At 50.9% G+C, this 24,525-nt stretch overlaps 9 protein-coding genes across 9 annotated transcripts; 2 read left to right on the forward strand and 7 right to left on the reverse strand.

Moving 5' to 3' along the window:
• Positions 1-872: 872 nt before the first annotated feature.
• On the reverse strand, positions 873-2,945 carry NUU61_002045 (putative chromatin assembly factor 1 subunit A; the record flags this gene model as incomplete). The annotated part of the gene is made up of 2 exons (XM_056652627.1): positions 873-2,177; positions 2,235-2,945. The coding sequence occupies 2 exons, from the start codon at positions 2,943-2,945 to the stop codon at positions 873-875; spliced, it is 2,016 nt and encodes a 671-aa protein (XP_056513694.1).
• An 891-nt stretch (positions 2,946-3,836) lies between these two features.
• Positions 3,837-4,922, reverse strand: NUU61_002046 (uncharacterized protein; the record flags this gene model as incomplete). Its single annotated transcript, XM_056652628.1, has 1 exon — positions 3,837-4,922. The coding sequence occupies one exon, from the start codon at positions 4,920-4,922 to the stop codon at positions 3,837-3,839; it is 1,086 nt and encodes a 361-aa protein (XP_056513695.1).
• A 2,224-nt stretch (positions 4,923-7,146) lies between these two features.
• Positions 7,147-8,343, reverse strand: NUU61_002047 (CaiB/BaiF CoA transferase family protein; the record flags this gene model as incomplete). Its single annotated transcript, XM_056652629.1, has 2 exons — positions 7,147-8,228; positions 8,286-8,343. 2 exons carry the CDS (start codon positions 8,341-8,343, stop codon positions 7,147-7,149), a joined length of 1,140 nt encoding a protein of 379 aa, XP_056513696.1.
• A 901-nt stretch (positions 8,344-9,244) lies between these two features.
• Positions 9,245-10,612, reverse strand: chiA1 (class III chitinase ChiA1; the record flags this gene model as incomplete). The annotated part of the gene is made up of 3 exons (XM_056652630.1): positions 9,245-9,505; positions 9,637-9,977; positions 10,033-10,612. 3 exons carry the CDS (start codon positions 10,610-10,612, stop codon positions 9,245-9,247), a joined length of 1,182 nt encoding a protein of 393 aa, XP_056513697.1.
• Positions 10,613-11,595: 983 nt separating this feature from the next.
• NUU61_002049 (cytochrome P450) lies at positions 11,596-13,380 on the reverse strand (the record flags this gene model as incomplete). Its single annotated transcript, XM_056652631.1, has 4 exons — positions 11,596-12,032; positions 12,088-12,690; positions 12,865-13,081; positions 13,162-13,380. 4 exons carry the CDS (start codon positions 13,378-13,380, stop codon positions 11,596-11,598), a joined length of 1,476 nt encoding a protein of 491 aa, XP_056513698.1.
• Positions 13,381-14,534: 1,154 nt separating this feature from the next.
• On the reverse strand, positions 14,535-15,629 carry NUU61_002050 (alpha/beta hydrolase; the record flags this gene model as incomplete). Its single annotated transcript, XM_056652632.1, has 2 exons — positions 14,535-15,141; positions 15,220-15,629. 2 exons carry the CDS (start codon positions 15,627-15,629, stop codon positions 14,535-14,537), a joined length of 1,017 nt encoding a protein of 338 aa, XP_056513699.1.
• A 1,408-nt stretch (positions 15,630-17,037) lies between these two features.
• Positions 17,038-19,060, reverse strand: fetC (putative ferrooxidoreductase Fet3; the record flags this gene model as incomplete). Its single annotated transcript, XM_056652633.1, has 6 exons — positions 17,038-17,080; positions 17,136-17,436; positions 17,495-17,844; positions 17,901-18,121; positions 18,181-18,675; positions 18,728-19,060. The coding sequence occupies 6 exons, from the start codon at positions 19,058-19,060 to the stop codon at positions 17,038-17,040; spliced, it is 1,743 nt and encodes a 580-aa protein (XP_056513700.1).
• A 761-nt stretch (positions 19,061-19,821) lies between these two features.
• Positions 19,822-21,110, forward strand: NUU61_002052 (FTR1 family protein; the record flags this gene model as incomplete). Its single annotated transcript, XM_056652634.1, has 4 exons — positions 19,822-19,849; positions 19,904-20,028; positions 20,085-20,530; positions 20,594-21,110. The coding sequence occupies 4 exons, from the start codon at positions 19,822-19,824 to the stop codon at positions 21,108-21,110; spliced, it is 1,116 nt and encodes a 371-aa protein (XP_056513701.1).
• A 961-nt stretch (positions 21,111-22,071) lies between these two features.
• NUU61_002053 (uncharacterized protein) lies at positions 22,072-24,068 on the forward strand (the record flags this gene model as incomplete). The annotated part of the gene is made up of 3 exons (XM_056652635.1): positions 22,072-22,254; positions 22,308-22,585; positions 22,643-24,068. 3 exons carry the CDS (start codon positions 22,072-22,074, stop codon positions 24,066-24,068), a joined length of 1,887 nt encoding a protein of 628 aa, XP_056513702.1.
• Positions 24,069-24,525: the final 457 nt, after the last annotated feature.

A 24,525-nucleotide genomic window follows, 5' to 3' on the forward strand; every position in this document is an offset into this window, starting at 1 on the left:
GAGGACGACCGATCCAGATCGTAGTCCCCCATGGCGGGCGGAGTAGACAGTCGCAAATCGCCCGGGGCCGCCGTGGGCGGATGCTTATCGCATGGCTCTATTGCGGGGGAGACAATCGGGACCTCATAGGAGAGCACCCGGTCGGAAACACGGATCGAGTCCAGGGTGGATGAGATGGAGAGTAAAAAGGCGAAAGGGTGAAATGCGAAATGGCAGACGTGGGTCGAGGGGGGTGTTTATGGGGGGACAATCACGAGATAGCAGAGAGAGCGAAAGAGAGAGAAGAAGAAGAAGAAGCGCAAGGGAGACCCTCTCGGATGCTGCCAGCGCATCGTTGCATGCAAGTGTGAGGTGGACGACGCTCATCTGTCGCTGATTCGCCCGTCGCCCTCCTTGGCCGCTGCGGAGCTTCTGCTGGCTGCGCCAATCGACGGGAGGAGTTGGTGGGCGATATTCATGGTTATTACAGTGTAATAAGGAGAAGAATATCATATAATAATATATATCAAATATATCATCAGTTGGGGGATCGGGGGAGAATAGGGGAGATATTCCCGTACGCGGAATAGGTCGAGATCTATAGATATTAATTGCCCTCTCTATATACTCCACCCACCTGAAACGTGGATCGCCCAACCTCACGCAAAGACCGCTCAATATTGAATTCAGACCGATCAACTCCGAAGCAAATACAGTATGCACAATGAGGGATTACTTCATGTTGCTCATATTGCTCAAACGCCATGACCCGACACTATTCGAACAGTCGCCGACAATGAATTTCTCATACAGACATGATAGTTAAGCATCATTCAAGCCCCGAGAACGCCACCTGGATCCATGCAAGTATGCAGCAAGTGTGCTGCCAGCCATCAACGACAAACCCATTTCTTGTCGGCCTCTTTGTTGCCAACCCGGACGGCGACCTGGTCAAGCGTCGCCTTCAACGTCTCCTTCGACACCTTGGGGAATCTAAAAGCATCGGGTGAGATTAGCAGAGCCCAGAGGTTTTCCAGCTTGGGTAAAAGGAGCCATGGCAAAACGTACCGCTTCTTCAGTATTTCAACCACACCAATCTTGCTCAGGTCACTCCCTTCGACCACTTGCTTGAACTCCTCCAGCTGATCGGGCGGGAAAGGTCGCTTCAACTTGGACATAGTTGGGGGCAATGCCCCGCCAACGGTCGGTCCATCGAGAGACGGGGGAGTTTGAGAAATGTTCAGAGGGCTCGGCACGGCTCGCCCCTTGGTCGGACCTTGATCGGTGGCTCGGGGCCTCTGCCAGTATGCGGTGGAGAATGGGTCGATAGGGAATCTGACCGCGTCCGAGATGGTCTCGATCTGGTAGTTCTTGAACTCGGGATCCACGCCGTCGGCTGCCCACTGAATTCCACTGCAGACCGGCTCCAGATCACCTACTATCAAGCGCCGCTTGCCTCCGGCGAAGGCATCGTCTTCGTCATCCAAGAACCCATCAAGATCGTCGTCTCCCTCGTCACTCCCTTCTTCCTCTTCTTCCGAATCCAGGTCCTCACCCTCTTCAGGTTCCTCCCATTCGGCCTCGGAGTCATATTCGTAGTTGGTGTCCGGCAGCCCCCGATGGTAAGGGTTGCGAGAAAGCTTCTTGGCTGAACCCTCAGACACAACACGTGTATAGGTTCCCTGGTAAGGCGGGCGGACATCCTCGCTGAACTTGAGAGACTTCATGGGGATCCTGCGCAGAAGGTCATGCGGTTTGGAATCAGCCGTTGACTTGTGATTCTCACCCAGCTGGGTCGTGGCATCACTGGCATCCTGCATTTGCAGGAGGATTTGTTTCACCGTAGCGGTTCGAAGACCTCGTCGACGGTGATAAGGGATAGTATGAAAAACTTCGGAGGGGTGGAAAGGTTGCGGTTCTTGTGGGTGAGCCAGGAACGCATCAACGGTCTGGCGGACATGCTTAAGAGCCTCTGAGTCGCGCTCGAATCGATGTGTAGGAGCCAAGGTGGTATGAGATTGGACGAAAAAGTCAGGGAACTCTCGGCGGTAGTCTGATAGTACGCTGTGAGGGGCATCTGCCGCGCCAGTCTCACTGATGACTGACGACTTGCTCGGTGAAGTAAAAGGGTTGCCATTCGAAGCAGGTGCCGAGGAGCCTGGCGGTTTCGCAAAGAAAGAGTTCAATTTCATTTGCGACTAGGCGAATCAGTATGCTTCCTTGCTTATAGAACCAGCAGGAATGATTCTACTTACCCTAGACTTCTTCATCTTTTCTTCTTCTCGCTTGCGCTTCTCTTCCTCTCTGGCAGCCTTTTCTTCTTCCTTGGCCTTTTTCTTTTCTTCACGTTGCTTTCGTTCCTCCTCACGTTCTGTCTCACGCTTCCGCTTCTCCTCTTCTTTGGCGCGCTTCTCCTCCTCACGTTCAGCGTCGCGTTTTTTCTTCTCCTCGGCCTTAAGGCGTTTCTCTTCTTCCTTTCTGGCCTTCTCCTCTTCCCTCTTCAACTTTTCCTCGGCCTTCTGGCGCTCCTTTTCTTCCTTCTCGTGTTGCTTTGACTCCTTGCTAGATGGAGACAGTTTTCGCTTCTTAGCCGCAGGAGCAGCGGCAGAGTCAGCCTGATGCACATTGCCAACGGCCGAGGATTTCTTCTCTGTGTCCAATTGACCAGAGGGTGTATCGGCAAAGTTGATGGCAGAGCCATCATAGGGTTTCACAGTGATTTCCACCGTGGGAGGAGGGGGGAGTTTCTCATTCGATTCATCTGATTGGGACATGATCTCATCCGGCTTGGCCAAAAGAGACGGGTCTCGATTCTCCTGGTTCTCACCATTGAACTCAGTCAGGGTACGCTTGGCACCCGGGGAAGCCATAGCTACGTCGTCGACTTCGTGGAAAGAGCGTTTGCGAGGTCCTGTTGACGGGGACGCGGGGAATGCTTGCGGATGAGGCAGAGGGGACAGAGTCATATTACTGTCCAGGAATTGTGCTCCAGGAATTGTGCGATATCGAGCACTGTGGATGTAGACAGCACCTTGAATCTTTGGGTTGGGCGGATAGGAAAAGGACAGGAAAAGGTAAGGAAAGGTAGGAAACGAATGGAGAGGGTCTCGTCGCGTGATGCGCGGCCGTGCCTATCGATTCTAGGCAGCCCGAAGGCAGTTCGGAAGGAAATTTTCAAAGGAAGGGGATCATGGAGTGGCAATGATGAATACAGGTCGATAAAATCATCTGGAATTCACAGGCCACGATTGACAGGGGCGTGAGGATCGTCCAGGTCCGATCGAAGGAGGCGACGCGTTAATGGCGTCGCGCGTCCGATAAGCACGTGTCTGCTTAGCTAACCCGATAGCGCAACTACCAAGGTGCACGGACGGACTGTGGGGTGGGAATGCTTGAATACTAAGTGTTTACGCATAGGAGATTTTAATTGCTGAAAGGATCTCAGCTCGAGGATATCAACGCGCTAGGTAGGCAAAAACGCCGGGAGATCCCGGAGGCAGAACACGATAAAGCAACAAAATCAAATAGCCATTCACGCCACAGCGAGATAACAAGGGCCGCAGGAAGGGCAAGAAGACACAAAACGCTGGAAAAGATCCGGGGATACAAAACAACGATATAGACATAACAGGAATAACATGGCTTATGACCATCAACAGCAGCCGGGGGAGAGCCGGGCATAAAATTGCAGCGGGCATGGTATTATGTGCAGGATCTGTAACCGTAATAAAGCAAATTTCCGTCGAAATCATAAGAGAAATAAGGGGAAAGAAAAAGAAAAGGAAAAAGGCAGGGCGGGAAGAAGGCACAGAGACAAGGGCTGCACGAGGTAGAGAGAGCTAGAGCATCAGAGAAATTCAGTCGCTGAGATCCGGGTTAGCGACGAACAACCGCACATTGGTCATTGAAGTAGTTCGTTCATCAACACTGCCTCGGCGGCGCAATTCATCGGCCTTCTTGGCTTTGTCTGTGACCGTTGCACTGGCACTCGGGGCCTCCATGTCACCCACAAAATCTTCCTGCTCACTGCTGTGAGTTGTTGCAGCATCGTCCTTGACCAGTGACGAGAGTCGGCTTTTTTCCTCGGCCTGGATCTCGGCAGGGGTGTTCTCCGAGACATTCGGAAGGTCGGTCTTCTCACTAGGGGGAGTGCTGTTGCTGCCCATGGTGCCCTGTGGTGGGCGCGAATATCCACTGGGGTATCGATTGCTCCCAAGCGAGCTACGGCCACTGCCCGTCCGTCGGTGGACCATACCGCCTTCATTGCTGGGGACATCGTCATCCTCCCCGTCACCCACCTCGTTGGCACTCAATCGCACCGGCACCTTGGCACCCACCAGGTTGGAGGGCGAAAAGTCGGCGGGGCCGCCCTTGGTACCGTGTCGAATCTTGCTACTACCCGTGCCTGCCCGCCCGGCGCCCGCGCCATGAACCTCAAGGTACGCTCTCTTCTTGTCCCGCATGGACTGCTCTCGCAGACGAGGATCTTCGGACTGCGCCCGGTCACACCATACAGTCCCTTTCTGCCGCCGCATCAAGGCGACATATCCAAGCTGAGAGCTGGCAGAGCGAGACGAGGCACTTCGCCGAATATCAGGGACCCCGGATCCGGGCTGCGGAACGTGGTTGTTGCCAGTGGAGGTGGTGGAGGTGGTGGTGCTAGACATACGTCGCGACGGCGCATAGGTGGGCGGATGAGCCATTCCTTGAGGGGGGAGCGGTGGAGCAGAAGCCCCGGCGTAATGCGGAGGGCCCGAAACGTAGGGGAGCACACTCGAAGAAGTCGTGCGCGTCCGACTGTGTGTGGTTTGGGGGCCGGCTAAATGAGGGGCAAGTTGAGGGCGAGAAGCGTCATAATTTTGATAAGGATATCCGGACTGCGATCCAGGCAGTGGCTTTCGGGCAGGAGCGCCCTGGTGGAGGGGCACTCGAAATTCGGTCATGTTGGGCGGAGGTTAGACACCAGCCCATGCAGTCCTCGGCGTGGTCGTCGACAGCTAATTCGGTCTCTTCGCCAGGTCGCGATGGGACCCAGGTGGGTGATTCTAGGAAATGTGGTGCTGGATGGTTGTTGCTGGCAGATTCAACGTGAAAAGGAGTGGGTTGGGTATCCGATGCGCGCGGCTGACGGGGGGTCCAGGGATCTGCGATTTCAGCGCCTACTGTACACAGGCGCAGGATCGGCTTTTGGATGGAAGGACTATGAAGCGTAGGATGGCGACGTATGTCTGAAGTTTTCCAGGGGTGGTTGAATCGATGGAAAGTTGACCGTAGCCACTGGAAGGAAGAGAAAAGAGGGTCCTGAAGGGAAACTCAATTGACACGCGGCTGGGGACCTTGATCGGTCCAGGGGGGAGGCAAGTGTGGAGATGCGATCAACACGAATCTCGCAAACTCGACTATGAAGGAGAAAAAGATGGCGAGAGGAAGTCAAGAAGAATATAAGCAGGGGGGAAAGAGAAAGCGAGAGACTTGAACCGTTCAGTCTTGGGGTGAGGTGGATGCGCGCTGATTGGCCGTGGAACACGACGGAGTGGCCGGTGGAGCATTTCGCCCTCAGCCACACAATCCCCCTCTGCTTTGCTTTTGCATTATTTTTGCATATTTCTTGTATGATTCATCTGAGAGTGAATTCTCATTATAAGAGCTCTGAAAATATTCTTTTCGCTTCATGAGTCCCGTCAAATACCATGGCAATATCCCCCAGAATCCCTGGTGCTCCTGGCCCCTCGACCCAAGTCCTTAGCGTGATGATACGCGCCATGGGCCTCCAGCCTCTCCCAGCCGACAGACACTAGATAATAGGGTTTGATGCACTGGATCAGGAGTCGACTACATGGCTACTCCTGTTATGGCACATATTCCACAGACGCTGGGAGCTGGTTGAAAACTCCATGGCATAGCGAACAGTAACGATGCCAGCACCCAAGACCCCTCAAGACGAGGGCTTCGAGGGATCTGCTGCCATTTGGATAAGGTGAGGGGTGCATAGTAGGGTCTACTGGGCATTCTCCTTGATAGTGAGGATCATCTAGGTGGGGGCTACCGCGCACGCCATCATCAATGCTTGTTTGCGTGAGCTTAACACGGTTCATAATAGATAAGGGATTTTCTTCTTTCTAAACTTTTATTTTGCCTGACTCTCTTGAAATCCCAAGTCCCCTGACTAAATGCTGCGAGCCAAGATCTATAGCTTGAACATTGGTGATTCAACCCCAAGATGTAGAAGGTCATTAAATGAGAAATACCAATACCTTCCAATGGCGATATACATTGACCTAAATTTTGACCTACGAGATGATTTACTAGCACAAGTATTTATGTCTTACATGTTGAAGGCGAGGATGTTGAGAATATTCAAGAAACATAGACATCCCCTTTCCTTATAAAGCATAGCCCTAATCACAAATTAGGCAATACCACTAAACTGAATTCGATTGTCTCAAGGTTATTATAGAACAATTGAATAATAAATCTACTTCAAATTGCACAGCCGACTACGCCACAGCACGTGGGCCCATTGTACTATAGGGAATCCATGGATCCACGGTGGAGCGGGTGCAAATTCGTAGTGGTGACGTCAAGATGTTTCAGGGCTGTTGCATTGAGTGCAAGACAGGGACTAGGTAGTGCATCACCCAGAATTCAGGTACAGGTAGGAGTGTGGAACTGTGACTTACATGTAGGACCGGGAATGTGACAGGGGTTATATGCAGATCTGTGTCTAACTGGCTTTATTTATATCTACAAAGAAAACAACCACTAATATACCTGCCCGCATATCAAACCTTCAAGGATACACTAGTATTTATTCCGTTTACTATTTAAACAAGTAATCTTGCGAATATTAAACATAGGAATATCTCAATTTGAACTTCTTTGTTATCGGATGACCGCTATAATAAACCATGGAAGTAATGCTGTGTCAGATATGCCACATGGCCTAAGGAAATGCAAGCCATTTGGATAACACCCACTTAGATATTATTTTGTTTCATATAAATTATCTTGACTAAGACTATAGGCCTTCTATACCCACAACAATAGCAAGATTTATGTTTAGGTTATTGGCTATGTCGGATCTCAAAGGCGTCCATGGATATATACATCCAACCGCAAAATCCACAAATACCAACAGACAAAACCCTACATACTCAGACAGCCACCTCATAGCTTGAACTTTCCATTTGGGGACATCAGCGCCCCATCTTCCCGGACAGCAAAGTCCTTGTCTTGTTCCCACCCCATCCATGCTCGGAGAGTCTCGGGACCGCCGTCGCCGGGTGACAAACCCCCACCAGTCCAACCGCCCTCATCCGCTTTAAAAGAGAAAGCAGGTGTATGAGACAAGTGGACCGCTGGACGCTGGTCATACCCCACAGCCTCGAGCTCACTCTGCTCCAGAACCGGGGTTGCGCAGGCATCAGTACCATCAAAGATGGCCGCCCACTCAGCACGGGTCTTTTCTTTGAAGCGACGAGTGAAGAGATCACGGAGAGCCGACCAGTTCCCGCGGTCGTCGCGCGCTGGGGTAGTGGCCGGGTCGAACTCCAGTCCGCGTAGCAATGCCGCATAGAACTGTGGCTCTAGGGCACCCACCGCAAAATATTTCCCTGGGTCTTTGGTCTCGTAGGTGTCATAGTAGGGGCATCCGCTATCCAAGAGGTTCTCGCCGCGGGGCTGGTTCCACGCGAAGCCCTGGAGTGCAAGTCGTGGCATGGTCGCGAGATATGCGGAGCCATCGACCATATTAGCCTCGACGACCTGGCCGCGGCCGGTATGAGCGCGGGAAATAAGCGCCAGCAGAATTCCCAGGAAACACATCGCGCCGCCGGCGGCAAAGTCTCCGAGGATGTTACCCGGGGCAAAGGGTTTATCTCCAGCTCGTCCAAGCATCGACAGCACCCCCGACACGGCGATGTAGTTGATGTCGTGTCCGGCCATGTCCTTGTACTTGCCGTCGCGTCGGAAACCCGTCATGCGCGCAACGATAAGTCGCGGGTTGTGTTTCAGCAGGACCTCTGTCGGTGAAAGACCCAGGCGTTCGAGGACGCCGGGCCGAAAGGGGTCGATCAGGACATCGGCTGCCGTGAGGAGACGTAGCAGAACACTCCGTGAGTTGGGGTCACGGAGGTCGAGGGTGATCGAGCTTTTGCGTCGAGTTAGCTGGTCCGCACTCGCGGTTGAGGGGCGGTCGATACGAAGAACGGAGGCGCCGTAGTCGGCGAGGAGAAGACCGGCAAATGGGCCTGCCATGGGCCGTTAGTGGTTTCGTCTCAACCTGTCTCCATCGCCGTCACACACACCTGGCGCTAGGCCTGCCAGCTCAATGACTCGGGTGCCTTTTAAGGGAGGAGCAGCCATTTTGTTCGCAGTTTTGCAGTGTTGCAGTAGAAAATACACAAACAAGAAGGCCACATATTAGGGTCTAGGGTTATGAAGTGGTTGAATGTGAAAGTTGGAGTCCCCGCAGCCGAGGTCCGCGGTGCGGGGAAACAGCCGCAATGTAAGCAAAGGATATCTCAACATCAACATCATCATGAACACCAAACTCCCAGTCTATTCAAATCAAGAGCCATCAGAGCTCATCGTCCTCTTCTTCTTCTTCTTCTTCCTCCCCCCTGCCTTCTTCAGAATTGACCTCCGTCTTCCCCTTAGAGCGCTTGGGCTTGATCTTGAGCTTCTTCAACCACTTCCAATATTACATGAGCACAGGCACAGAAATCAAGATAGACAGGAAGATACCACAGACACCAGCCAAACAAGCCCGGGACGCACCGCCTGTAAAATATGGGAGACACTATCCAAAGTAGTATTAGAAGTGGCCGGTTCACGGCAAGTAGTACTGGGGATATGAACAGTGGACGTCGGTGACGGTCTGACTGACCATGGACCTCCTCTTTTAGGACCAAGCAAAGTTTTCGATGCTGTATAAATATGTGTTCCATCCGTTGAGCTGGTTGAGCTGTCAAGTGTGGTTTGCACGGAATATGATATATTGAATGAAGCAGATGACTTCGAAGAGCTTCCACTCTGGCCGCCTGTGCTTGAGGCGGTTGGCTTGTATAATGAAGTTGGGACAACAGACGCAGATGGTAATCTCGACGAATCCACAGATCCAGGCCCTGTCGGCTTCACTGGCGAGAATGACAAGCTTGGGGTCATTGTGGGACTCGATTTGCTGATCACTGGTCCACTCGAGCTACCCGGGGCCTTGGATCCAGGAAATGAGGCAGATGAACGTTCTGTCCCAGTTGATAAAGGTTTAGCAGGCATGCTGGAAGAATCTTGCTGGCTGGAGGGGGTTGTAGAGCTGGGTGGGAGAAATACACGAGACGTGGAAGTAACCGACAAAGAAGAGGGCGGTGCATTTGTAGGTAAGGGACTCGAAGAAATATTCCAAGTGCTCGATGTTGCTGTTGTCGCGGAAGAAACTGATGAATTCAAATGGGATTTCGAGGTAGAGGTACTTGGCGTAGGTGTCACACTTGTAGCGAGCGTTGATGTATGTGAGAGAGCAGCAGCACTGTCATCGAGGATACGTTTCATGTGCTGGGAATAGGTGAGTCTGTCAATCATGTTGTTTTCAGCCGCTGTAGCCTCCCATAACATAATTCCACCAAAAGTATCCGGATACAAATTCATGTATGTTTTCACCAGAGTCTTCACCTCAAGTGGACTCAAATAGTACCCGTCTTTTGCGGCGCTTTCAGCTGCCGCAAGCCCAACAAAAAGCCTTGCCGAGGGGTTTTTGCTATTTTTGAGTACATCCACCCACTCGGCATAGTTGTAATGGCCGGTGCCGTGCACAAAGTCGCGCGCCGAGCAGCCTTGGGTGTTGTAAAATTGAACCCAGATGAAATCTAATGCGGCATTGGCAATGGCATTTCCAAGCTGCTTGTCTGGAATATCGTACTGTGGGGCACCTGAGATGTAGAATATCTGGTCGGGATACTGCGTATAGAGCAGGCTTAACTGGTTGATCATGGTGGCATATCCTGGGTTTTGTTAGATTAGATAAAAGTCGAGATGCTAAGATACTTGGCAGCATACCTGACCCGCCGTTGTTCTCAATATCAAAATCAAATCCGTCCACCGGGGCATTGCCGAATGGACGAGGGAAGAATACCTTGACGCTGGGATTGTAGGGACCGAACGAATACCATAAGAAATCGGCAAACCAAATTGCATTCTCATCTGCCAGAGCATCTTGGTCTGTGGAATTAACGCCCCCAATGGAAAGCATGATTGTCTTTCCCATAGCTTTGCATATGGGGATATCTTCCCAGAGCTGGGGACACTCCTCGAGGAGCTCGGTGTCCGGGTAGAAGGTGCGGTTGTATTGGTTCCCGAAGTTGGATCCGGGCCATTCACTAACAGCGAGAGGGAAGAAGTTGATGAATCCCAGATTGATGATATCAATTGATGTTTCCTGACAGAAATGGCTAAGGCGTGGTTGGTTTGCGCCTTGGCCCTGATTCGAAGGATTAGCATTATTCCCACTAATAGTTAGAGGTTGGAGACTCGCATAGTAGACAGCAACATTGTTCTTTGAATTGATATCCAAAGCAGAAGCAACTGGAACAACAACCCCTAGGGCTGTTGCCATATAGAATATATTGCTGACTTCCATCGTGAAAATAGGAATGAATAAGCTTGGTGAAATTAAGTCTAACACTGGTTGAAAGAGTAGCATGATGGTCTTGATTCAGCGAAAGATATCTATGAGAATTCACAAAAGCACAATCCATATTCAAGAGGGCAAACAGGGCAACACAAAGAAATAAAAAAAGGGGGGGGGGGGGGAGAGAAAACGTTGGAAAGAGTAGAAACCGTTTAGACTATGCAATGCATCAAGCACCGCTGTCTAACGTGCTAAGCTCCAATGTAAGAAAAGCTAGCAAGTGAACAAAACAAACTAATCATAGAATGAATATGAGGTTAACTGCAGAATTCATGTTCTTTCTAGCCAAATAACACCTAAATTATACATCCTTGCACAAACACCAAAGGCGGAGACCCGCATTATTGGGTGAGTGCTTAACGTGAACACCACAGTCTTACAAACAGCAAAACATGACAATAATGGAATACATCTTGGCTGACCAAAATTATATATTCTAGAGCTTTCTAATTAGTTAAGATCTAAGACATAAAGAACGATAGAAACAGGTCTGACATATTTACGTTCAGGCAAGCTTCCATAATGGATACATACCTACCCTAGAGATATTCCTCTGGTCAGTACTCTAGAATATTTCTAGACAGTGAAAGACCAAATAAATTATAGAATACTGAAGCGTATATCGCTTTTAGCTTTTAGCTTGTGCGTAGAGTGTTGGGTATTGTATATAACCTGCAATTTGATAATGTTCGAGCATAGTGCCGTAAGCAAACATATTCCCGGAAGAAGAGCGCCTTAAAACATTCCCATAGTAAATTAAAAGAGCCACATCAGTATATGGGAGAAGCCAAGGCCAATAACAAGCTGGCAGAGGAGGTGTTGGGGACAACCGATTGCGATATATTGGCCATGGCCTGTCGGGATCATTTCCTGTAAAATCTCTAGTCCATGACCAAAGGAAAGAGCCCAGTCATGGGGAAATTTTATAGAAGTTAGAGGTCGGTGTTGCCCAGATTGATTTCCTCGCGGCGACGGCGGACCATGATCTTTGCCTCTGGATCAGCCTGGAGCGCAAGACCGTACTTTCGGTGCTGAGGAACACAGTTTTCTGGGAGCTTCAAGTCATATTTGAGCAGGATGTGACACAGGGCAATTTTGATTTCATTGGCAGCAAAGAATCGTCCCGGACAAGCGTGTTTCCCCAGACCAAATCCCAGATGCTCGGGCGACGGCGAGACCAGATGAGAGGAAGTTTCGCGGCCGGGGGTTTGACGCAGCTTTAAGAACCGGTAGGCATCAAATGTGTCCGGGTTCTCGTAAAATGTTGGATCCCACATCCAGTCGCCCGATACCATCAGCGAGGTGCCCTTGGGGATCTTGTTTCCGTCGCTAAGCTGAATGGGCTCCGATGCAAGGCGTCGCATGGATACTTGAGACTGGTCAGAATCATCAAATAAATAAACCAGTAAGATGTGCCGGCCCACCAATATTAATCGGTTTCAGTCGCTGAGACTCTTTCAAAAAGCTATCCATCAGCTGGAGCTTATACAACGCCGTCTTCTTCCACCCTTCAGCCTGGATCACCGATACAATCTCCTCTCTGAGCGCATTTACCAGCTCATCTCTCCCACAGAGATCATACAACGCCTGGGTCATCATATCGGAGGTGGTATGAATCGCAGCCACAGAAAAGGTCAGCTGAATGGCAACCGGGTCATATGGTCGGCCCTTGGCGATCTCCTCCATCCAGTCCATGGCATCATTATTGCGCTTGGGAGGTTTGCCATCGCGCAGCGCAGCCTCTTGCCGTTTCCGTCTCTCTTCCAGAATGGGGATGATGATTTTCCGCGCCTCGTCAAAGTCGTATTTCATTCTGCGACATGAAGTCAGGAACGGCGCTACCAGGGTCCGCATGATACTGGGCCAGAGCCGTAAGTCCTCGGCTGCACGCACGGAGTGGACCGTGTAGTCGACGGTGACTCGGAGCCAGGCTAGGTTGTGGCAGATTTGGTCTCCCAGAAAAACCCTGGAGGACAGCTGGGCCACGAGCTTGAGGATGCTGGCCTTGATAGGAAATTCGTGCCATTCTGTGGATTATTAGACTGGGTCTCGGTCAGGAGGGGAGCGTCGGGCTACCTGGGTCATCGGTCCAATTTGTTTGGAGGGCAGCGGATGTCTCTTCTACCAGAGGTTTTGTCACGCTTCCTTGTGTCGCCAGGGGACGTCAGCCGCTCTCCGAGTGCTCTCAGTTGAAAACTTACCAAGTGCCTGTGTAAGCTTCATGCGTACCGCATCTTGAAAGACCTCATTTCCCACAGAGAATTGCTTAAATGGTTCGAACCCCTTGATATTGCCGTGGAACTCCTGGCGAATAGCATTACTGAAGCTTAGGGCTGGATGGCTTCGAATCTCGTCTGCGTACTTAGGTGACAAGACAGTTCTATATCCATTGTCGCCGAAAAGGCGAAAGATGCTAGACTGAACATAGGGTCAGCCACTGCGATGTTTGACTGAATATATAGGCAGAAAATATATAGACTGGAAAATATTTCACACACCTTTGATAGACCACTCTTGATCAAGTTGTGTCCATCGCTGAGAAATATTTTCTTTGCTCTGACGGCGTTGAATTCGAATGGCCTCTTGGGGTTGATGAGGGGGAAGCTGGATGATTTAAATTGGAGAACATAAAGCAGAAGTATAGGGCCGAGTATCAAAATTCCACATAGAGGGAGAAATTCAGCCCATAAAGGCATATTGGTATAATCAGTCAACATGACGGACGGTGATCAGTTCTTGCACATAGAGTGTCAAGGAATGAATTACTCGCAAGCCATACTCCGGAACGATAAATGATATCTGGTGCTTTTATGTTATTCATAAAATACATCCCCCGGGACCACGGCACTTCAAGAAGACATTGGAGTGTGCATATGGACATAAAATTATACAATGTTGGAATTCATAAAACCGCCGCAAAATCTCCAGACTGGCCGCATGTCGGCAGGTTGCATTGCAGGACGCAGTAAACCATTGGCCAACAACCCTAAAAACTCAATCTTCCTGGACCGAACCCCATGACAGCCAATTATGTGGGAGGTTGATGTTCTGCAGTAACGTTCCACTAACGTTGAATAGTCGATCCGGATGATGCTAAAGTATAGCGGGCATCGAAGGAAGTAGATCAGTCAAAACACTCCGAACTACCGACAATCGTCACTGTCCTACTCTAATATCTCTTTTCACCCCACCTCGGCTGCACTCATGTCATCTGCTGGTTGCACATGGTCATACCGGATCTGCATTTGAACCTAAGTCTGTTAAGCATGCCTCATGACAGGCTTTCCCCAAAAAAGGACCAGAGAGTTAAAGAGCTGCCGATCCTTCCGGGTCTGGAGGTCTTCGACAATCGGAAGTTGATCAGCCGGTTGCAATACACTTGTTGTTTCTTTTACGTTGTTGGTTTCATTGCGGTTTCGGTGTCACCTGTTTCTGAATGGGATGGTCATGGCGAGATCTCTTTGCTGACAGGAAGTAATGCATTGTGGTGTGCGTCAATGACTCATTTAAAATTACCTTCTTTCTGTGTTTGACTTTTGATAATTGCCACGAGAGACTTTGCGATGGATGGTCCCGGGTTGAATTGCGTGGCTTGGATGAACGGCCGGATGAGATGATTCCGGAGTATGTGATGAGTTTGAAATGGTGCATGGGATGTATTGTAGCTTAAAGGAATTGACTATTCGAGGATAGAATAAGCTTCATTTCGCCAGTTAGGATAATCAAAAACTCTGGACCTGTTAGGTAGTCTCCAAAGTCCTATCTATAGACCTCTCTATTGGTGGTATGCTTGACTCTATATTGTTGAACAATACCGCCGCCCCTCAACAATATGAATACGCCTTACTATTTCACACAGCAGCGCCCCCTATTAGCTCCAGAAAGCCTTTTGTAGTGCATCACACATCAAAGTAATACACCTCTTTCCCTCGGACAGTGCACCGTCCATAGCCAAGAATGGATGCGGCATTCCTTTCATCACCTGGAGATCCACCTCGACGCCAGCCTTCTGCAGTTTCTCGGCGTATTGCTCACCCTCAGTACGCAGCACGTCGAGCGCACCAACCATGACCAACGCCGGCGGTAGCTGCGCCCAATCGCCCTTATAGAACAGCGGGCTAGCCTCCGGGTTGGTGCGGTCGGCGTCATTAGGCACGTAGTGATCACGGTACCAGTACATCTTGGGAGCAGGCAGAGCCGGGGTGTGTTCGTAGCGCCGATAGGACTCATTGTTGGCGACAGTGGCCGTGTTATCTGTCACGGGGACGGAGAGGAGCTGGGCCTGGAAATGTACTGGCGGCGACAGGGTCAATGCCTTGTGGGTCATGATCGAGGCGAGATTTCCGCCAGCGGACGAGCCACCTGTTGCGATCTTTGACGTGTTGATCGACAGCGCGGCGGGGCCATCAGCGAGGAGCCAGAGTAGCGCTTCCCAGCAATCGTGCACCGCGGCAGGCCAGCGGTTTTCAGGTGCAAGGCTGTCATTCGATAAAAAAAACCAGTCAGTCAATGCTCAGTGCTTTTGCAACTCAAACATCACAATCAAGTCCACTCACCGGTAATCCACCGTGACCACCACACAGTTGCCGCGCACACACAAGTTCGAACACACCACGTTCTCAGTGTCAATATTGCCCAGCACCCATCCCCCGCCATGAAAATACAGCATGACTGGCCATCCTCCGGTGGGCACCTCGCCCTTGGGTGTAAAACAGCGGATCGGAACTGGAGGGCCCTCAGTAGCGCGTCTCGAGACGCTCAGATCTTGAGTCTTGCCCACTTCCAGCATGGGCCCGGCACCTGGGATCAAGACACCACTTGTGCGCGAGGCCTCCACGGGCTGGAGGTGCACCTGCTGGTTGTTGATAACATGCTGGTTGTAGAATGCGACATACTCCGGGTCGAGCAGGTCCTTGACCGACTCATGGAGGGGGTATGGGGGCAGGGTGACGCCAGGGATTGTCATTGTGTCCAACAGAAATAGTGCGTGTATCTAAAAACCTCGGGGAGTTGTTGAGGGGAAGTGAATAATAAAGCCCTGGCTTCAACACCCCCCCACGCGGAAGTGGGATGTCGGGGAAGGGATGCGGGGATGTAGGGCTATCCGTGCCCTTGACTCCACCCCAAATACCACTCAACACGGCAAACTGCCGAGGTGTAGTCGTTCTCTTATTCACTTATCTTTGCTAGTATTAATTCTTTCGGTTAGACTTGAATACTGTATCTTCATCTTTTTTTTTTTTTCACTTATTTCTTCCATTTTATACTCATAGGTGTAAACGAGATAGACTGTCCCACTGGCTGGCACTAGTTATGCAAAAGCCTAAGAGTGACACACAGTTAGCTTTAGACCTTAATATGAGCAGTGAGGCCATTTTAATGGACATGAAGGAAGCGAGAAAAAGTGGACCTTGGGAAAAGGGGAGCGTTCTAGTATTGGCGATGTGACAAATAATTGGTCGACATCTATTGTTTTTAGCGACGAGTCTTCTCCTTGCTACTATTTCTCGTCAACTTTGTGCACGCTACCAGTTAGGAAAAAGCACTATAGATGCACCACGCTTCAATGCTTGGAGACATGCTCTTAGGAGACAGCCTGCTTCCTCTAAAGCGGTCTCTAATAGCTCTTTCATTACCCTACCGGTGGATACCCTTATTGACAAGGAGACTCTCCCTTACTACAACCGGAAGCAATTCTATCCGTGTATATCGGAGACCTGTTCAATGATAGGGATTAAGTCGCGGGTAAACTTGGCTATAGTACCTACCCGACAAGTTGGCTATACCGGGATCTTTAGTGCGAAACTCTGATTAATTCAAATAAGTATTCTATTAATATAGACCTAGGAATAATAAGCATAGAGTGCTGAAAATGTCGATATTACTGCTAATGTTTTCTACTACGACCGATCGCGAGTTCAGCAAGACAGCAAGACAGCTACTTGAAGATCCTTGGTTGACCTAAAGCGCCCAGTCAGCAAGAGTGTTTTGAAGTCCGACCTTGTAACCCAAGTATCAGATCCCCGCTGGCCCCAAAGTCCAGCTCTTTATTCCACGGTGCCCCATATCATACAGATGGCTTATTTTCTACGCTGGGAAAGTCAAGCTGAACGACTTCAAGGTCTCAGACCCCATGACCTTGTCGACAAGTACTGCAGTGATCAGGGAAAATGAGTATGTCATTCTCCACCACCCTCTGTTCAATCTGTCTACCCAGCTCGAATATACGTAAAAAGTGCGATACTACAGAGGCGGCTGCTTTGATCGTGTGTATGCTCTTCACATACTGAAATGACTATTTGCTTTGAGTATATCTGAACAAGAAACAGGGGGGAAGGAAGCCATTCTATATCTCAGCTAAGTAGTTGCAAACCTCAACTTTGAGCCGGTGTCTGGGTGATCGGAGCCAGACCATACCTGCAACCACATATCAGTTCAATATCCACCAGTTCATCAAAGTCAAAGAACATACCAGATGATAGATGCCAGTCCCAAGACCGCTGCAATACAACTAAACACCAAGGCCACAATACCTCGGCCTGTGAAACCCTCTGGCAATGGAGACACCATACGATTGGCCCCGGTCAAGTCCTCGAAGTTTTTAGTATTCCCCGCAGCATTACCAGCCCTGAGGGTGCCACTAGCATCGCAAGCCTCGAGGTGATCCTTGGGGATGGAAAGAGTCTTCTGGAGCTCAAGCGGAGCCTCGACCATCGTTGCGGTTAGTCCCGAATCCATGTGCCACTCGATGTGGCAGTGGAAGAGCCAAACTCCTAAACCACACGTTAGACATTGGGTTCCTCGAACCGGATCTAACACAAAGCAGCATACCTGGGTTGTTTGCTTTGAACCGAATTATAAAGTTACTCGAAGGGTAGACAATTAGGGTGTCGCGGCGCATGGGCACTGCAGGAAAGCTGGTGTGGTTATTGGGGTCGTAGTGGCCAGAGTCATCGGACGGGCGAGCAAGCACTTGAAAATTGTGTCCGTGCAGGTGGAAAGGGTGTTTGCCAGTATCGTCATTATTCAAGATAATATCCACTATCTCATCCTTTTGGAGGACAAACGGGTTGGTGTCGGTGCCATAAACTACCGGATTCGTGGCAGCAGAGCCAGTTGTCAACACCGAGTAGAGAGTCGGGACTTTGGGCATGACATAGGATATGTCATTGAAAAAGGCACTTTTCATAGCATGTTAGCCTTGCATTTTATGTTTAGACTTGAAGGGATGGCGCACTAGTTGGCTCCGTTGCCGAGGTTATCCATTTTCACGTCAAGGGTGATGGTATGGTCTGCCGCCTCATACTGCTCGATGCCATCGACGGGAACTAGCGTGAAATCGTCGAAAGGCTGAAACTCGTCTATCTGGCTCGGATCAGGTTTCTGCGCTGAGTCGTCATAGACCAGCCAGCTGGTGACATTAAAGTTCAGCGTTGGAGGAATTTTGTCGAAGAGATCCTTTTCGTTCCTATGATTAGCTCCGTTGATAATCTCTGTTGGTTCTATACAAGACTCACTGTGTCCATGCTCCCGACAATGGGATAATTCTTGCTGGTATCATTTTTCATGGTCACCAAAAAACTATACCGCTGCGCACTGGCAACATAGATCATGTCCGCCTCAGCCGGCTTAGTCCAGACACCGTCGACTTCGACAATCTTCATGGAATGGCCCTCAATCCAAAAGTATTGGCTCGCAAAAGCACCAACGTTTGCCACACGGAACAAATATGTTTTCCCGGGCTCAACGGGAATCGTAAGATTCTGCGTGTCGTTCATTAGCGCAGCATTTGGTACCGGCTCGGCCCCAGTGGGATTGAGGACGTTGATAAACCCCTGCAAGAGAGATGGCATCTGGTCATAATACCAATCCGATAAAGTGAGAACGCGCTCCTCATCGTAATGGCCAGTATAAGGATCTTCGGGATCCTGGATTGTCAGGATTTGCCTCAACCCGTCAGGGTACTGGCCCCGGGTATGCGAATGGTACCAATAAGTTCCAGTTTGATCAACCTAGAATTGTCTCAGAATGGTATGGATAGAGAAACAAACGCCCACGGCTTACCGTAAAGTCGTAAGTAAAAGTAGTCCCCGGGGATATCTCGCATTGCGTAGTCGCCGGTGGTCCGTCCATGTGGTTGGTGCCGTTCTGGAAAAATCCATGCCAATGTAGACTGGTGCTTTCGTTTCCCAGGGCATTGTGGACGTGCGCGATGACTCGGTCACCCTTGGTGAAATTGAGAACTGGCAATGGCCACTGACCGTTGATGCCGATCACCGGCCGGTCTTGCTGGCCATCTGGATTTGCCGTGACCCAGGTGATGTTCCAGTTATAAGTGACTGTCGCGGCACTGGCCGCCAGAAGGTGGACCGCGACAGCTAGAAAATAAATGACCATAGCCGGACGCTTGACGGGGGTTTGTGTGCAAGTAGACTCCAGCTTGATCGGTGTGTGAGATGAAAAAAACGGCCATTGGTGATATAAGCCACGGAATCATAATATCCCTCATATTCTTTTTTTTTTCTTTTTCATTTCCGCCTATCTGATCCGGCGATCGCAATAGTGTGGAGATTAGGTCTCGGGCCATGCTTTTGGATGAGCCAATGCGCGGCGGGTGTTGTGGAGATGGCGTGTTTGGGCAAAGCCTAATTTCTTCCCGCACTTTTTTACTCCCATTGGCAATGTGGCCAGGAACGCCATGATTCTTTGTCCATGAAAATGAATGGGTGTTTGGAGAAAAAAACATCGAGAGATGTCCAGCGAGGAATGGTGTGAACAGGGGCCAAATGCATCCTTCAAGGTGAAGCTGCCGCTTCAGCCCACTCAAACCTTGGGCGTAGCGTCTACCAATAGCCAGCTACACCGGTGGGGTATGGCTGGCTGCAGACCCGAGCTCGATCCTCGATCATCTCCTATATTTACCGGGACTGGTCAAACCCAGCGGCTGTGCGTGAGGTTGGGGGTCCCCTGTTCCGTGGTCGGTGCTCTGAACCCTCGACTTTTGACTTTTCATTTTTGCTCGCTTGGGGCGCCTCGGTCGTTATCAATCGGTATCAATCAGATAATCAAATTTCCCACACTCCCCCCGGTCTCATTTTTTGTTTTGCCAAATTTCTGCGCAGGGAAATATTAGAAACCCCAAAGTCACAGCAATCAACATGGCGGTCGACGTGTTTGCAGTTCCGAGTATGATTTCCGCCCCAGAAGGGTGACCTGAACTGAAGGGCTAACAGCCTCAAGTCTTTTTCATCTGTTTTCGAGAATGTCTTGAAACAAGCATCATCGTTTCGGTGCTGCTGGCATTCCTCAAACAGACGCTAGGTGCTGAGGGTGATCGTCAGGCCTACAAGAAACTAGTCAAACAAGTGCGACAAGCCTAGGAACCATCCGAAGCTCAGATGGCTAACAGCAAACGACACAGGTATGGTGCGGAGTCGGCATGGGACTGTTCATCTGTCTCTGCATCGGCGGCGGAATGATTGGAGCCTTCTACGGGTATGGCAAGGATCACTTCGCCAACACGGAGGATATCTGGGAGGGGGTCTTCTCCTTGATTGCCAGCGTGATTATTACCGTCATGGGGGCAGCACTTCTGCGCATATCCAAACTCCAGGAGAAATGGCGTGTCAAGCTGGCCCAGGCCCTCGAAAAGAACGAGGGGCACCAGGGCACCGCGATGCACCGTTTGAAGAAATGGGCGGAGAAGTATGCCATGTTTCTCTTGCCGTTTGTGACAGTGCTCCGTGAGGGACTGGAAGCCGTGGTCTTCATTGGCGGGGTGAGCTTGAGCTTCCCAGCATCAGCATTTCCCCTCCCGGTAATCACCGGCCTTCTAGCCGGGGCGGCTGTGGGATATATCTTGTACCGGTAAGTCTGATGATATGGCTTTCGCTATATAGGAGTGGCATATACTGATTCTTATCTCTGTAGCGGCGGCAATCAAGCTTCGCTTCAGATCTTCCTGGTTGTGTCTACCTGCTTCCTGTACCTCGTCTCCGCCGGTCTCTTTACCCGGGGTGTTTGGTTTCTTGAGAATAATACGTGGAATCAAAGCACCGGTGGTGACAGCTCCGAAAGCGGGTCGGGCCCCGGGTCGTATGACATCCGACAAAGCGTGTGGCATGTCAACTGCTGCAATCCATTGCTCAATGGCGGCGGCGGGTGGGGAATCTTCAATGCTGTTTTGGGGTGGACTAACTCCGCCACCTACGGGTCAGTTATCTCGTACAACCTGTACTGGCTGGCGATCATCTTGTGGTTTGTCGCGATGCGCTATAACGAGTGCTATGGCCGGGTGCCGCTGTTGGAGCCTATCCTCCGACACTGGAGGGCTCGCAAGGACCTGGATTCACCGGCTGGTCGGTCAAATGGTGTAGTGGAATCCACGCGCGAGGGAAAGCCCCTGGATGGCGGTGCCAACTCCCGAGTCAACGAAGTCGCGCCATAGTCAGATTCGATTGAGCGAGGGACGCGCCCTCATCTGTGACATACCTGGCTTTAATCCAAACCTGGTCTCATCTGCACGATATCTCTTTATTGCATTCCTCGTAGAAACTGGAAAGATGAAAAGTAGAGACATTCAGCGCCCTGGATGTTTCCAGAGAGAAAGGGCCACCCCTCGGTCACGTGTGGTGCCTTCCTAATCGGGAAACGAGGTCATCCACGTCGAGTCGGTTCATCGCGTCTTTCTGCTTTTCGCGTCATTGCCATCGCAGCATCTTTGACCGCCAACGCTGACTTCTTTGCCAGAACCTTGGATTCTGTTCGTATGGGAAGGTCAGGCTGCTCATCAGTGGACCTCACGTCATCCAGGGGCTTTGTTGATTCGCCCTGGCGGAAAGCAACTCTGCCTGTCTGCTCGTCCTTGTCGAGGGCAACCCTGCCATGATGCACGGCAATAATCATCGACTGGATTCTTGGAAATCCCCAGGGGTTCCATTCCTATCTCCTGAAACGAACTGACGTGTAGGACGCAAAAGCTCCGCAGGGGTCGGTCCAGTACCCAAACCCTGCAAACACATCCCTGGTCCTCACTGTCGACTCCTCCAGTGTGGAATTCCAATGGAGGAGGCAGGAGGGACACCTTCGCAAACTGCCGAAGGGCCTCTGATGGCTTGGATTCTTTTCATGCCGGCCCCTCCGGGGCATTCCACCCCCTCCACACTTTAATCGCGTCGACGCGATTCATGGCTCGCGGCGTTCAATTTAATTCCCCTTTCAGTCCCCGGAATCTCGTCTGGTCATTTTTCTTATGTTCATGTCTTTTTCTTTTGGCCCGCATCTCATGAATCAATAACCTCATTGCCTCTCCGTTGGACCTTCATTCCACCCTACTTTCATACTTCCATACTCTAGGGAACTTTGGCGAGGCTGCTGGGCAGCACTCCCGTCTCAGTAAATCCCCCACCATGGCCACTGGGTTCTCGGCGACGCCTCGCAAAGAAGGCACCTGGACGAAACTTGTGATCTTCATTGCGCTCTACGTCTTAATCCTCGAATCAATCCTGCAATGGGTACTAGTCCTGTATCTTTACGGCAATGCTCAAGTGGACCATAAGATTACCTTGAGTGTGGTCTTATCTCTGGTCGCGGTAGGTTGAGTCCTTCTACAATGACATCTGGTGGCTGTTACTGATTTCCCAAGTCTTTCCTTTCGGTGCCCCTCGTTACTCTTCAGAGCCTTGTCGCCTGGCAGTACAACAAGATCGGCGGCTTTGGGACACAAAAGACTGTCTTGCATAATGCCTGTACTTACGTTCTACGGCTGGACCTCATGGCTTGGCTGGCTACGAGTGTCGCAGGTCTAGTTGTTGCGGCCCAACAAGTTTACTGTTTGCCCGTGGGATCAGATGGTGGTTTTTGGCGAGTCGGTGTCAGCTGTGCCTTTCACCGGTCATCAGTGATTGTGTCCGTTGTATCATTGTATGTCTCCTACTCGGTCAACGAGCCGTGAGCTTTCAACTGACTACGATGTTTCAGAGTCACTGTCTGCACCCTCTACTGTGCCAGGGAGTTGTGCGATCGACCATACGACGTCTCACTACTCGGAATCTACAGGCGCCAATTTATCTCAAACGGCAGCATTCTGTCTGGTCATAGCTGGGACAGTGACGAAACCCTCAAAAGCGAGATCCTCACCTTGTGTCGCCAACATGACGGTAAATCCGGGGGAGATTCTTGGTCCATCGACCCTTTGGCCGATAAAGTGAAGTGTCATCCCAGCATCCGACACCCAGCCCCAGTTCGCGTGCGGCCTCTCCTCCGAGTCAACACCGGCCGTGAGTCTGAGCATGGAGAGATCACGTCCGGCATGACATGGTCACCGGAGGACACCGTCCCCCGTGCCTCTCCCGGGGGTCAGAGCACAGCCAGCGAGTTCCATCCAATCTCGCGCACGTCAACTGTGATGACCTCACAAACTGCCTGCGAGTCACGAGGACTCGTTTCGGGCTGGTCCATCCCGAAGGTCCCAGCAATCCCCGAGCATTTCAGCAACCACAAGAGACAGAAGTCTTCCCTGTCTTCCCTTCGACGATTTCTTCCCAAGTCCTTCCCTCTATCACTGCCATTGTCAGCCGATCCGCAGATTCGTGCTCTCGCCGATCCGAACACTGCTTCGGATGTCGAGAAGCAGGTCGTGACACCCACCAATCCACTTAAGGCTCATCCCCCAACCACCGAGCAATCCTCCCAAACTGAAGGCCCCGGGCCCATTGATCAAAAAAGCCAGTCCACCACCGTTCTCCCTGACGAGCACGGCCGAACCATGACCATGAACTCTGCCGATGCTCCTGAGGTGGTACCCGACCAGTCGCCCAAGGTCCGTCGATCCCAGACGGCATGCCTTGCACCTCATCCCCGCTCCATCCACCATCCTCACCACCCCAACTATGTTCCGGTCCCAGCCCCGGCCAATCCTCGGACATACTCTTCGTCCTGCAGACAGCTGTCGGGGCTTGCCCAGATGAACCACCACGAGAACATGCGACGAAGCAGCTCGCGTCCCACAAATATCGTGCAGTACCCTGTCCCAGTCCGCAGCGCCACCTACCAGTTTGACTCTTCGCACATCCCCCGCTATACCCAGAGCCAATACCACCCGCACTACATCCCGCAGCCCACTCGCGGGAGCAGCCAACGGCGCTTCGATCCCAGCCGGACCATCTCTGTCGTGCCGCGCCGCAACGATGTCGAAATCATTTACCCCAGCACCCGTCGATCGCGCAGCAGCACCTATGGTGCAGTTGGTGGTCATCTCAGTTGCATCCTCGAGTCCACCTCTGACCCTCGGGCGTCGGTCGATGAGACACAACGCGTCTCTGCCGCCCTCTCTGAGGCTCCATCCAACGTCATTGACCCCACGACGTACCGCGGTACCAATCGCACAAGCATAGGCTTTTATTAGATGGGAGTTAATATCTTTGATGTCTGCTGGTCAGACTGGTTTTACTTCTGTGTTCGGTAGCTGTTTCTTTTCTTTTCTATTTATACGATTGTATTGAATTGAAATTTGTATGCAAGGACGGCTTTTTTTTATTTTAGTATAGCAGGCGTTGTTTTTATTTGGTTTGCAGTTTTTACGTCCAGCTTGATACCAACTTCGTCTAATGGAATACCATGTCTTTTATTTTGCACTCTGTTTAGTAGAACTTGTATTTAAAATCCATGCTAATTATCTGGACCAAGGATTAAGATTAAACCAGTCAGAATGAACAACTTAATTCGCCAATTAGTACGCTATAAACTCGGGCTGACAATGCACAATGCGTCGGAAAATTAGTAGTCGACCTTTGACGCCAGCGACCATCCACCGCCCTCACAAGAATGCGAAACAAAATACACCGATGCACCAGCTAGCAACA

The sequence above is a fragment of the Penicillium alfredii genome (genome assembly GCF_028826965.1).
Source record: "Penicillium alfredii strain IBT 34128 chromosome Unknown utg000004l_segment0_segment0, whole genome shotgun sequence".
NCBI classification, from domain to species: Eukaryota; Fungi; Ascomycota; class Eurotiomycetes; order Eurotiales; family Aspergillaceae; genus Penicillium; species Penicillium alfredii.